Raw genomic sequence first — 13,804 nt, 5'->3', positions numbered from 1 at the left:
GGGATCTCTTTGGCACTCTCTTTCATACCATTCATATTACACGGCTTAGAACAGCTAGAAATGGAGATCAGACGATTGTTTTTTAGGAGTCACCGTCAAGTTTTCTTCGCATTCATGGTCATCATCTCCAACACCACGAACTGCAACTCTTTTGATGGAGTCGCTTTGCTACATTGGCTTCTCTTCTTCGAACCATAGATGACACTGGCCTAACGAATGAACATAGGAAGTTCTTTCTCGCGGCTAAAGACTTCGCTATGTATTAGAAACTCTAACCTATTCGATCAACGGTTGCTGGAAAAGACTCTGAGAACATCTATCTAGACCGGAATGACAACAGACTCAATTGCTTCGAAGCTCATATGATCATGCCACTTTTGGGCTTGGCCGAGATTCTCCAATGGCCAGGGCCGGAAATGCTATTAGGGTTTCTTTCCTCAAATTACCTTCTTGAGTAGGGTTTGGATGGCCGACTGGCTTTCAACCTATATTGGCCCCACCGCCTCGGCGTCTTAAACATGATCTCCTTCTCTGGCATTTTGTGCTCACTAGAGTTTGAATGGTGGAAAATATGATAAGATATTCTCTAGAGTTACTATTATACTTTTCAACTAGTGATCTGCTGCTCTAGACCAGGAACTTTCTTCGCACTTCTATTTGTAGATGCACAATTTTTATAACAAGTTGAAAATTTTTCAGATATCATAATCTTCTTCTAGTGATGTGGTTGTGGCCTTTTAGTCTGATCGCAGTAGTAACTGAACCATAGAAAACAAATCTCTGGCTATTTCATTGAGAAGAGTATAAAGTAGATATATTTCAAGAGAGAGACTGCAACTCTCTGTACTTGCTGGTCATCCACCAGACTTAACTCATTTTCAAATGATTAAACGTGCTTGTAAATTCGTTCGATGGATCAATCTCGAACGCCATAATCATTCAGATCTTAATAAGCTGGAGTGCTTTTCCACGAACCTAAGGCTTAACAGTCACCTCTTATGCTAGCTAGCGCTAGTGGAGGCCAATCCCAGATAAGCATACCATCTCTACAACATTCACTCTGAAATTTGTTCTTTTCCTGGAGAAATCACATATTCCATGAACTCCTCATCGCTTTCCAGAGCAGCCATGTCTTCGACCCTCAAGCTTATATATGTCTCCACACCATCGCCCGACTTGGTGTCCATGAAGACCACAAGGTTCTGGAAAGTTAGGGCTGGTGATCCGGCCCATGTCGGGTTGCCCCAGCCAAAATCGGACTCGTACACCGGGAACCGGCACAAGCTGGTAAAGTTCATCGCCAGTAGCTGTCCTTTGAGGTATACCTCGGCACTCCGCTTGATGAAGTCCAAGTGCTCTTTCCCGTCGCGGAGCTTCTCCACGTACCCCTTATCGATTCCCCTCAACGTCTCCCTCATTTTAGCCACAAGCCCGTAGCACTCCTTCCCTGAGTCCAATTGCAAGGAAGTGACTGCCACCCGGTAGAAGTTCCCGAAGGAATATTGCGGTAACGGAGGATCGAACTTGGTCCGCAAGTTCACCGCATGAAGGACGATACATTTCTTGCTAGGTTCAGAATAGACCCTAGTTGACCAAGCAAAGCGGCTCCAGATGAAGGTTGATAAAGCCTCGATGCGCGAAGGGGGTCGATTTCGGTCGAGGTCCATTTCTTTGGAATACCTAGCCTTGAGGTTCTCTATCTTGTCTGTTTTGAAAATGAATCTCTTGGAAACTATGTTGTCTCTGATAATCCCCGTGCTCGGTTCGAAACCCAATATGTTCTTCGGCGGGAAAGCTCGGCTGAGGGGAATTGAGGAGGCGCTACGATCTCTTCTCCCCGACAAACGGCGGCCCACATATTGATGAACGTGAGCAAGGATAGCGCATCCGCTATCTTGTGTGACATGCATATTCCTATGGCGATTCCACCACAGTCAAATCTATTAAATTGGACACCAAAAGTTGTTTCGTCGCTGGCATCAAGAACGAAAGGAACCAAGTTCCTTAGCTCTCGTGGGTCTGGATTCTCAGTAAACTCGGAAACTTGGCACTTGACGATGGCTTCGGAGTAGGGCACTCCCGCGTCGTCACATTCGATTGAGACGTTGCCTTTGAGGCGGCCCGCCAAAGGGTAGAAATGTGTGAGGATGCAAGATAAGGAAGCTTTGAGCTTGCTGGATATGTCATCTATGTTGGATTGACCACCTTCTTTCTTTGGGGTGTAGAAGAGGACAAATGGGTTATAGACTGGCGGGGAGATTTGGTCGAGGAATGAGAGTCGGTAGTGGCGGAGGTGGTCCGGGGTCAGAGAAGACGGTTTGATGGTCTCTCTGGAGGTTATTTCAACTGCAATCTCCATCCTCTCCTCTCAATGAGAGCAACAAAAACTTATGCTGAAACTCTTGCTCTTTTGGGTTGTTTATAGGAGGTTGTTGGTGAGTTCCTCTTGTGTTTGTGCCTATATATAGCAGCCACAGGACAAATCTCGCAAGAAACAATGTTTGCAAAGATGGGCCAGTTTTTTTGCAAGGACTTGAGGGGCTACCACTATATAATATTGTTTGCTTTGGGTTTTCGGCTCTCACGGCTTTAAAATACATTATATATAGAGCAGAGAACCCAAGTTTTATAAACCAGCTCAAAACTTCCCTCTAAGTGATGTGGGATAGGAGACATGCACTTAACCTTACCCGCATACTGCCGAGGTGATCTTATTCCGTAGTCTGTCCCTCCGTATTATTGTCACATTTTTAGGAGACAAGAAGGCTGTACCCTCTCATCTATTTAATTCAAGCAATTGGTCGTATTTTATGGCAAATCTGGTCTCTTCTAGCTACGCTCACCCACCAACCAGCACTTTTTTATTTGGAGCTTGTCTTAGACTAAACAAATCTCCAGTTAAGCCACCAACACGCCATCGGAAGACATATCTCGAGAGCATTCGAGACAATTAGCCGGTGTAAGCGGACTCCCCGAAAAAGTTTGATTTTCCCTGAAAAAAAACTTATAGCATTGGACAATATTTCATAGAGCTTAGAAAGTAACAAAACATTCATGTAAAGTTGTTTACTAATCAAATATGTTCACATAATTTACTTAAAAAAATTAGGATTAATGCCACAAAAAACCTAAAATTGGTACACTTTTGGTAAATTTACCAAAAATTAATTTTTTTATCACAAAAAACTTTCAACTGGTATATTTATGATAAATTTACCTCAAAGTAATTTTCTAACTACTAAAAACTCCAAATTGTTACACCTGTGATAAATTTTATAGATTTTTTTGACTTGACTAGGAGTTGCCGAGGACAAATGGATCATCTCCTTGGTAATCACCTATATCTTCTTGTTTGATTGCTAGGACTTTGCAGTGGCAGCGGCTTTCAGGACTTGATGTACTGATTTGGGCAAGAATTTTTCCATGAAGAAGAAGATGATGGCGGAAAATTGGTGAGTGAATAGCTTGTATTCAATTTTTGATAGAGATAACTTATGGAAATTGAGAATGCGACCCCAAACTAATAAAGTCAGTCATAATCACTAGATCACTCGAGGCAATCTAACGGCTATGCAATAATATCTTGCTCAACAACCTAGTTTGGCGTATATATTTCTCTTTACTAATGTAAAAAGACTAAATTATATTTTCTTGGTACTCAAACCACGACGATATAGATGGGATTGACTAATTATAGATAAGTCCCCCCAGGACGATACACAAAACATCTTGCCTAGCTTTGTTGGTAGGGTCGCATCATTCATCAAGTACTCGTAAACATTAATATGCTCAATGGGGATGTATTTTAGTTAATTGCACTTCTTTTTCATTTTATGTGACATAAGTCATAGCTCCTCCGATTCTCAAGCTTTCCGACTTCGTTCAGGATCTGCGTGCTACATGAAGGAAAGCTTCATTTCTTCGATGTGGATAAGCATATTGCGCCTTATGCACATAATTTACTGCATTTTAGGTTGATTAGGATTGAATAAAGCTTACGCTATTTTCACACGGTTTTGGCTCATGACACCCCTTTTAAATTGGTTGAATTGAAAGTTCAGGCCCTTTTAATCAAATCACACGCTTGCTAAACATATGAATATTATTATCCCCTTGCGTGAACGGATAGGGCAAGTACTTTAGAAAAGTCAAAAGACGGCTTTCCCAGGCTATGCTTTTCTTTTGTTCTTTCCCGTGCTCATTTGAAGTGACCTTTAAATTCGCATTATTTCACGGATTTGGCCCACGAGATGCGTCATTACATAGTTGACAAGTAGCCCTAAATATTCGACCTGACAGAGACACATAACTAGGCAATAGATTTATCTCGACAAGAAACACTTAATCGATTTTTTATTGGGTACATAACATGCTACTGCAATATGAAAGGTTAGAAATGCATTGGTTCTTGACACGGTGCAGAGGCTATTTGTCATTTCCTTTCGCCATCTATCATCCATGGACTACCATTTCTTCAATATTCGATAACGACATTCAGATATTCTCTCTTCATTTCTCTTTTATAATTCATCGTACTCATCTTTAAGCTCGAATTCTCTCTCCTGAAAATTCTTTTCATGTCCAAGATGTTGGATGTATGCCATAAAACTATTATGTAATAGTTACATGTTAGGAATTTCAGTTGTATTATTATTATTATTATTATTATTATTATTATTTAATTAATTATTATTATTATTATTATTTAATTAATGGTAATGACGTATTCATTCATTTGTTCAATTATTTTATATTTATGAATGATTCCATAAGATCAGTTGCAACTAGACTTATTCTTGAGACGTTAAGAATATATGTGACGGGTTCATAGTTAGATTGAATTTTTAAATTATTCTCGGTCGATGGATTATTGAGTGGATATTAATAATCCTATTGAGACTAGTGTGTTCATAACTTCACCATTAAGTATTGGATACTTAAGGGAATGATGAGTCACAAGTCATTGGGTATTGTGATGCTTGAGTTAAGAACACGAATTTTTGTATTAGATAAGTTCATTGAACGTGACGCATATGAAATGATTAGTGACATGGAAACTTTTACCGTGGTCATGAGCCTATGTGCATATGATGCACACGCATGCCCAAAGTGAATATATGTTAATGTATTCCAAATGTACATATAAAGATTATGTCATTTTTAATTTTTAATTTTTAAGGGGATTGATTAATTATTTATTTATTCATTTAATTAATTAATTAATTAATCAATGTGCAATTTTTTTTTTAATAATTGGGAAGCTTCATGCACGAAGCATAAGCATCGTGCATGAATGGTTGACCGTTCATGCACGATTTGCACAAAGTATCGTGCATGAACGGTAAGCAACCATTGCTGATTCGAGAGGGTTTTAAAAGTGCTGCAAAAAGAAAGTTAAGGAATGGTTGCAAAACATATAGAAAGAAAAAGGGCGTGCATATTCTTGTGTGTTTGTACATGAGAAAGAAAAAGGTGTGCGTGTTCTTGTGTATTCGTATACGAGAAAGAAAAACGAATTCTCTCATTTGGGCCGTGGCTGAAAACATTAAGGATATGGAGGATCGTCTCCACAAGATTAGCACGATCATAGTGGTGATTATCCGAAAGTTCTCTCTTCCATTCGACGTCCATTGTTGGTGTGTCTGAACTAGAGGTCCGTTTGTGGGGCTCGAACTGTAGAATATCCGAACCAATTCGTTTAAAGCGTGTTTCGAGAGGTAATTCGTGTAACTCTCTTTTTATAATTAGATTTTTGATTAAAACGCATGAACAATGCCTTCGGAGAATCATGTATAAAATAAATCATCTTTGTTTCCGATGTATTTTTATTAATTTTACCTATATATGATTCATGAAACCCCAACACAAGGTTGACTTCACTATTGAAGAGCCTATTGGGCTACAAAACCAGGACGCCTTGATCAGATTTTGTTGTGCAAATCGATTTCCCAATAAAGTTAGGGACCAAGCTCGTGATTCTCAGTTCTAGCTTCAATAATTAAGTTTTGGATTGTCAAACCCTGCTTTCCCTCGCACAACTAGACTACTAATGAACTTGTTCGAGGTTATGTATTTGCAAGTGGAAAGGTTGTTTAAATCCACCTTTAGTCAATTCCCTTTGCCGCCCTTCTTTGGGGCTTCTTCCGTTCAACAACAGTAACTTCGCGTTCATGCCTACAACTTATCTTCATCGAGTTGATTCGTACACGCCTTCGGAAACTATCCTTATCGAACCTCAATCTATTTATCCTCTAACTGAAACGTCCTCCCCAAATCCAAATTTAAAAATTATGGTACTTTAGCTTCATTTTGTTATCACTTGATATTGCATATTGTCGCGACCTAAAATTTTCAGGGGCAATCCTAGTTTATCACTTGATATTGCATATCATCAAAACAAATCAAGTTAGAATATATAAAAAGTAAACAAATAAAAACTATGAAACCAAATACCTAAAATTTACCTAGTCTAACTCACGGTAGACTTGAAGAAATGGCAAGGAAGCAAAGAATGGCTGAACTGCGATGGTGGCTCGCCAAGGGTGATGGGTCTTGGTGACCGGAGCCGGGGTGGTCGTCGGAGCTCCGACAAGAGCGGAACTCAACCAGACCAGCAGCGAAACGGGGAAGCAACAGGTGGTGGTGCCACGGCAAAAAGGTGCTCGGGCTCGGGCGCGAGGCACCGGGTGGTCGCGGACGGAGGTGCTGCGGGGCGTCGTGCACCGAGCGGAGACGGAGCAGCGCGGGCTAGCGGGAACAGCGTCGTGGCCGAGTCACAGCGAGAGATCGGAGCGGCGAAACAAAGGTGGCAAGCGTGGGTCTGCAGCTGCCGGTGGTGGGTCGCTCGGGACTCGAACAACGAACCGGAGGCACGCGAGTGCGGGCGGCAGCAGCGACGGCAAACGGAACCAGCTTTTCCGTGACGGAGGTGGCCGGGAAAGGGCCCACGTTTGGAGCTTCGGAGAGGCGCAATGCGGGCGGCGAAGAGATCGGGCAAATGGGAGACCGGAACGGAGCGGGGCGGCCGCGGCCCGGCCTCGTAGGTTGCGGAGTGTGAGGCGAGCGGGGACGCGTTTCTTGGTCTTGGCTCCGGACAGCGTCGGCACGTCGGGCGCCGGGTTGAGCGGGCGGTGAAACGTGCGGAACCGGTGGTGGGGGAGGAGCGGGCCGGCGGTGCGAGCTTCGGTCGTCGGAGGCAGCGGGGCGGAGGCGCGGGCTGGGTGAATGCAATGGCGCGGGTGCGGGCACGGCGGTGCACCGGTGAGTCGGAGGTCTCGGTGTTGCGATCAGCGGCGACGGGCGGAATAGGGCGTCGGGGCTTCGGTTCCGGCGGAGGCGAACGGTGGCCGGATCGGCGGGTTGTAGGGAGCATCGGCTCGACGTCCGGTAGCTCAAAGCAAGAACGAGAGACAGAGATGGTGTCGAAATCGTCGTTCGGTGAACACAGAGAGGCAGCGATGGAGCCGGGCTATTGGCACGACGGAGGTCCCGATACGAGCATCGGCAAATGGGGCCGGCACGGGTGCTCGCAGATGGAGGCCGACAGCGGGCGGCGCGGGCGCGGCGGCGTGGGCTGCAATGAGCGGAGCGGCGTGGGGACTCGCGGAGAAGAAACCCACGAAGAAGATCAACAAGTGCACAACTTTTTTTCTTTATTTTTTTTGTTTTTCTCTCTCCCTCACGTCACTTCTCTCTGCTCTCTTTCTGTACACTTTTTCTTTTGACTTTTCTTCTTCTTCCCTCCTCTCTCTACATTCCCTGCACTCTCTCTGCAGAAGCAAAAGCTTCTCTTGACTTTGCCTTTTTTGTTTTCTTTTCCCTCGACGAAGAGAAATCGCCCCCACACTTTTTCTCTCTTTCAATTTTCTATTTTTTTCTCGGGACGAACAATGAAGAGAAGCCCCCACAAACCGAAGCCTCGGCTTCCCTTTTATAGAAGAAAAACTTGAAATTGTTGAAGATCCGCGATATTCACTCAACCTCTTCAACAAAGAAATGGCTCCAAAATCCGGCCGTTGAATTATTTTGAATTCAATTTTTTTTTTTTTTCAAAATTTCCCTCTACAACCAAATGCTATATTATTATTTTCTAAAAATAAATTAAATTTTAAAATAGGTGTCAACACATATCATTATCATTATTATAACGGTATATGGTTGAGTGAGGAATTGCAATAAACATAGACAAATACCACATTGTTCACATTCAAGTACAATATTTTTCTCTCTCCCAACAGGCATTTGATTGTTCGAGACTTCGCTTTATAGTCCCAATCAACTTATGTGATCTTGAGTTTTAAGCCTCATCATTAAATATACTCTGAAATGTAATTTTTTCGCATGAAGTGAGTAACGTTCTTAAAATGCATATTCTTCGATGGTCAAAATTATCGCTTTATGGGTACTTTTTAACCAAACCCTTCATATCCGTTTATGTATATCAATTTTATATGATAATGAATTGAAAGATGAACCAACAGAGTGAAATTCGGGACAGCAGGTTTTATGTGTCCTTGCCATGCATTCCGAAAACATTCTCTCGCCACACTTACTCTACATCTGTAAATAGTAGTTTTTCTTGGCACGGAAAAAGAAAGAGTTAATATCACCAAAAAGACTCTAATGCTATGTTTGGTCGTCCGGATTTTTAATTGGGATAGGACTTGATAGGATATGATATGAAACTCGAGATTTTTTTATATCCTGTCAATTATTTAGTAAATCGTAGTATTAAAATTGAATGTGTTTACATCATATCATGTACATTTTTTTGATATAAACAGCATATCATTATAAATGAACCTAACCACTGGGTTTGCCCCAGTTTACATCAAATATTCTCGGGGGATGTACATTTTTTTGATATAAACAGCATATCATTATAAATGAACCTAAATTATAAATGAACCTTTTTTTTTTTTTTTTTTTTGTAACTCAGGGAACCCGTAAGCTGACAACCAGCGAGCAAACCCTGGGGGAGTGATTGTAGGACCCACCATCACAGTACTCCAAATAAGAATCCCTAATGACGCCTCTAGGATTTGAACTTTTCCCTTTGAGGGAGAGAGAGCCCAAGCCAGCTGCGTTGCTGAGGGCGGTAATAAATAAATCTAAATGTTTTTTTTTTGGTAAAGGAAAATGAGCCTAAATGTTCATAAATGGAAATTGTGAAAATCCCTCGTAACATTATTCTTTAATTTATTTTTATTTTATTTTTCCTCTTTTTTAATATTATTTTATTTATTATTTCTTTTTCCCCTTTCATAATTCTTTAATAAATTTTATCAAATATTAAACTGTACTAACATACCTAAAATACAAAAATACTTAAAATATATAATAAATATAAATATTTAATTTATAAATTGAATGTTTATTATAAGATAGAATTAAAGTTGAACATATAAATTAAAATAAGATTAATTAAAAATAATTTTTAATTTTTTTATTTCTTAAATTAGAATTCAAATATTATTTATATTAAAATATAATTTCGGTTTTGTTAATTTAATAAGTTTGTTATTTGAGAAAAATGGCTTTCCTATTATAGACATTAGAAATCCTATCCACTTTTATCTCATCCCCCCCATGTGATAATTTTATCCAGTCTATATCCCCCTTATATCCGACTTTATCTTATCTTGAGTGAGCACCAAACGTAGGGTATAATAAATTATATCCTATTCTGAATTTTATCCCGACTACCAAACGCAGCTTAAATTAGTACACCTATGATAAATTTACTCTAAATGTCCACAGAAAACTTTAAATTAGTACACTTATGATAAATTTGCCTCAAACAAATTTATTTAATTACCAAAAGCCTCAAATTGATACATTTATGACAAATATATCGTCTATTAAATTGGATTAATACCACAAAAAATTACAAAATTGGCATAATTGTGACAAATGGAGAGTACAATTCCAATTTGGTGCACCAATAAATTGTTATATGTATATTTACCTCAGCCATTTGACAGAAAAATTTAACGAAAATTAAAAGATGATAAATTTGTCAAAGATATAACGGTTTGAGATTTTTGATAGTCAAAAAATTAGTTTACGGTAAATTTGTCATCGATATACGAGCTTGGAATTTTTTGTGGTATTAATCCAAAAAGACATATGCACCAGGAGGAGCTCTTGATATGAGTTCTGAAGAGTTTTTTTACATCTCCACCATGAGAATGAACGCGACCCAGGTTGATCCTTCTCTTTGAAGCTTTCTTGGCCAGTGCTCACCCATACCAGAGATATGCAATCCAAGTTTTATGGAATAGTCATAAGCTGCTCAGATCCGTGGTTTCACGCGTGACTTCTGTTTGAATTAGATAGTTGGATTAAGATGCAGGGGACACAATGCAATCCTTGCAAAGAAGACTAGTCTGGCGTGCTCATACATCAATGTCGGTCAGTGCCGTGGAAAAAAAATTTCCAGCCTGATCAGGTTTTTCATCAATGGACATGCTAGACAGTGGCCTTGATAAGGTGACCGACGGCGGGAATTATTTCCATATAGTGTACATAAGTAAATGTCATAAAATTGCAACTGCTAGACAGCTTTCATGAAGTGAGAAATCCATGTCTTACTCCATAAGGCTCATGGGAAGAAAAAAGAGAACGATAGTTTGACAAAAGATTCTCGATTCGATTCAGGTGCCCATTCCAGTTATGCACTTGTTTCGCCGAGAATGGTATTCGACGAAATGCCTTTCATTGAAATTTGGCTCTTTGGCCTTTTTGTTTGTATCGGGTTCTACATCGACTCGGAAAGGAAAACGCTATATTCGAATGGCTACTACTATGGATAAAGGAGATAATAAATTCAAGCAATTAAACAAGCGAATAAGAAAACTGTGACGCAAATATGAAAAGCAACATGAGTCTCGTTTGTAGTGATTTTTTCTGTCCCTTTACAACAACCCCTTGGTGGGTATTTATTGCAATACTGAGTAGGTAACCGCCATAGTGGTCATTCTGAATGCCTTCAATAACTGCATTGTGTTTTTACGTAAAACGGTTGAATTTTGTCGCTAATGAGCACTTCGGTGACTTGTCAATTTTGCTCTCCCAAATTATCGACGATACCGAATTGTCGGTGGCCGCGAATCTCCTTCAGGCCTACTTGCCAATCAATTAATGAAGCCTATGGGCTTTATCAGCAAAGGGCGGCCCACGAGGGCTACTTTTTGGTTTTAACAGCACTAAATAGAACCCATTCTGGATTTGAGATATTGACAAGGTGATATCCAGTATATTAAATGCTAGGCATAATGAGTATAAGGACCTCAACAAATTCTCTTTTCTCCTAAGAACTTTAAGGTGTATGAAGTTTCATATTGGCTTTTTAAGCAAGGACGATAGAGGCTCCATTTAACTTAGGTTAATCAAGATTATCCTTCTTTGAAATACTTTGGTAGTGCTCCTAAGTCAAAACCAAAATAATCAATCAGAGCACATGGAGCCATCTTCTTATTGGCAAGAAAAAAGATGACAGACTAAGTAATATTTTGATTAGTTAATGAAAGAGCACAACCCTGGTTGCGCTTGGCTATTTGTTTCCTTTTTTTTTTTTTTTTTTTTATGGGAATCGCCTCGGCTAGTAGTCCTTGGAGTCTTAAACACTGGTTGTTCAGGTTACTGCAACATTTTATTTAGAGTCATGTGAGTTCCAAGGCTCAAGGCGTACGAGGGTCAGTCCACTGGGAGGCCAGTCATATTTTGTGCAAAAATCTGTTAATTCTAGTTGAAATGAGTGAATGATAGTTTATCAGGCACAATGAGTTAGGTGTAATCCAAAATTTCTCAAAATTGGTTTCTTCCTACAAAGTCATCTTAACTTGAGTTCAGGAAAGCTACTAAAGCTCTGAAGGAGGGACATGGGCCTGGTATGCAGAAATTGAAATGTTGCCATGTTGGCCCACTGTGGAGCTGAGGATGTGGGTAAATGTGCATCAATGGAGAAAAATAGATTATAAGCTAATAAATCATCCGAAGTATACAGCTACATCAAAATCTTCCTCAGATTGCATATTATGGTTCCAGATCTACATGCAGGCAAATTTTCTACAATGTGCTATAAACAAGCCAAGCCTGTGATAATACTACTAGATTTTGGGAGACATAGAGTGCAGAGAAACAAATTGCAGGAGCAGAGGATCGCTTTGAAATTTGGCCATCTCTTGTTCATCCAGTGTCACCCATGCCTCTAATCCGTTTCCGGACCAACTGCTCATCAATATCACCACGTTCTTTATCGGGACGCTGCTAATGCACGCCCAGACTGGTTTTCCCCATCCGAAATCGGTCTCGTAAAAGGGAAACCTCACCCAGCTGCTGAACCTGTAGGACTCCACGTCTCCTTTATACATCAGTTCGTGCACTTCTCTCATAGATTCGCAGGCCCTCACCTTGAAGTTTCCTCACGTAATCATCGTCGATCTTCCTTATCGCTGTCCTCAAGTGATCCGCCAAAACGTGCAGTTCTGCATCATCTTCTTCCTCCTTAATGGTTGCAGTGGCGAATCTCCAGATATTGCCAAAAGAGTGATCGGGCAGAGGAGGGTTCATTCTTCCTCTTAAATTTACCACATGCGATATCACGGTTGAGGACCTTCCGTTCCCCGATATTTCAGTTCTAGCATTCATGGCAGCTTTGCATATAAGAGCGGTCACGGCTTCAATAAGAGTTGGACTTTTAGATGTCGACCCATCGCCAGCTTTGGTTCTCAAAGCGGCTAAGCTGGCCGAATCAAACTCGAACCTCTTTGTGACTATCTTCTCTTTTTGATCAAATTGTTTGGCAGAGGGACTCGGAACTCTCTAGGTGGGAATATTGTGGTCGTGTCTTGATATGGAGCGACCAACTTACTTGCGCCTCGAGAAATGGCCCCCCAAGAACTTAGGAAAGTCGAAAGTGTCGTTCCGTCTGCAATTTTGTGAGAGATACAGACACCAATGCCTATGCCTATCCCACCACAGTTGAACAGGTTCAGCTGAATGGCAGTGACGAGGGCATTTTGACATTGTATGTTATGGATCCAATGGGAGAAGCTGCTGTACCAATTTCAGTTCTGGGTTTGCAAGGAGTTTGGCGAGTCGAGCATTAACACGAGTTCTCACGAAGACTGCTCCTTGGCCGAGGTCAACCGCGTGCTCATCTCCCTTGCTCCGACCAGCCAATGGGTAAAAGCAGCTCAGACATTCTGATAGGGAAGTCTTCAGCTTCTCATAGATGTTCACGTGATCGAAATCTTGTTCAGGGTCAGGGGCGGAATAGAACAAAACCACAGGGACATAGAATGGAGGAGCAAGCTGGTCTAAAAGAGAGAATCTGTAGGTCTGGACTGGACTAGGAGTTGCCGAGGATGGCATAATTGTCTCCTTCGAAATCACCTGAATCTTCATTTTCGATTGCTAGAACTTTTGCAATGGGCAGTGGGTTAAGGAGCTGATGTGCTGATATGGGCAGGGAGAATGTTTTGGTTTGTGAAAACTCTGCGGGTCTTCATTCATATAGAGTTAAGGGGAAGTCATTTTTCTGAAGTTGGAGATGTAAATTGAATATCCTTATTAAAATATGTCTCGAGTTTGAGCCCACTGCGAAAATCTGAAACATTTTGAATCGGATATTTTGCGGACGTTTGAAATCGAGCAAAGAAGATCCGAAGATCAACTTCCCAAAAATTCGAATTTGCGTTGGAGAATTTGGCCGTTGAAATAGGAAAGTCCAACTTTGACTTGGACTTGGATTTTGTTTAAAATATACAGAGATATGTTTTGGTTAAAATCATTCAAGATA

At 40.8% G+C, this 13,804-nt stretch overlaps 3 protein-coding genes across 3 annotated transcripts; all 3 read right to left on the bottom strand.

Moving 5' to 3' along the window:
- Positions 1 to 1,055: 1,055 nt before the first annotated feature.
- Positions 1,056 to 1,667, bottom strand: LOC120290789 (stemmadenine O-acetyltransferase-like). Its single transcript, XM_039307209.1, has one exon. The coding sequence runs from the start codon at positions 1,665 to 1,667 to the stop codon at positions 1,056 to 1,058; it is 612 nt and encodes a 203-aa protein (XP_039163143.1).
- A 65-nt stretch (positions 1,668 to 1,732) lies between these two features.
- Positions 1,733 to 2,359, bottom strand: LOC104433449 (stemmadenine O-acetyltransferase). The gene has a single exon (XM_010046199.3). It carries the CDS (start codon positions 2,357 to 2,359, stop codon positions 1,733 to 1,735), a length of 627 nt encoding a protein of 208 aa, XP_010044501.2.
- A 10,007-nt stretch (positions 2,360 to 12,366) lies between these two features.
- Positions 12,367 to 13,410, bottom strand: LOC104435603 (stemmadenine O-acetyltransferase). Its single transcript, XM_039307208.1, has 2 exons — positions 13,066 to 13,410; positions 12,367 to 12,780 (listed from the first exon to the last, which is right to left on the bottom strand). Exons 1-2 carry the CDS (start codon positions 13,408 to 13,410, stop codon positions 12,367 to 12,369), a joined length of 759 nt encoding a protein of 252 aa, XP_039163142.1.
- Positions 13,411 to 13,804: the final 394 nt, after the last annotated feature.

This window comes from Eucalyptus grandis, chromosome 2, assembly GCF_016545825.1.
Source record: "Eucalyptus grandis isolate ANBG69807.140 chromosome 2, ASM1654582v1, whole genome shotgun sequence".
NCBI classification, from domain to species: Eukaryota; Viridiplantae; Streptophyta; class Magnoliopsida; order Myrtales; family Myrtaceae; genus Eucalyptus; species Eucalyptus grandis.
Note: the sequence above shows the minus strand (reverse complement) of the source record. Positions and strands in the feature narration are given on the sequence as shown.

What these genes read in the sequence shown, in the direction of transcription:
- LOC120290789 (XM_039307209.1), bottom strand. Translation starts at nt 1,667, where the DNA reads ATGGACCTCGACCGAAATCGACCCCCTTCGCGCATCGAGGCTTTATCA.
- LOC104435603 (XM_039307208.1), bottom strand. Translation starts at nt 13,410, where the DNA reads ATGAAGATTCAGGTGATTTCGAAGGAGACAATTATGCCATCCTCGGCA. An exon ending in CAAACCCAGAACTGAAATTG is followed by an intron (nt 12,781 to 13,065) that starts GTACAGCAGCTT and finishes CAAAAAGAGAAG; the next exon opens with ATAGTCACAAAGAGGTTCGA.
- LOC104433449 (XM_010046199.3), bottom strand. Translation starts at nt 2,359, where the DNA reads ATGGAGATTGCAGTTGAAATAACCTCCAGAGAGACCATCAAACCGTCT.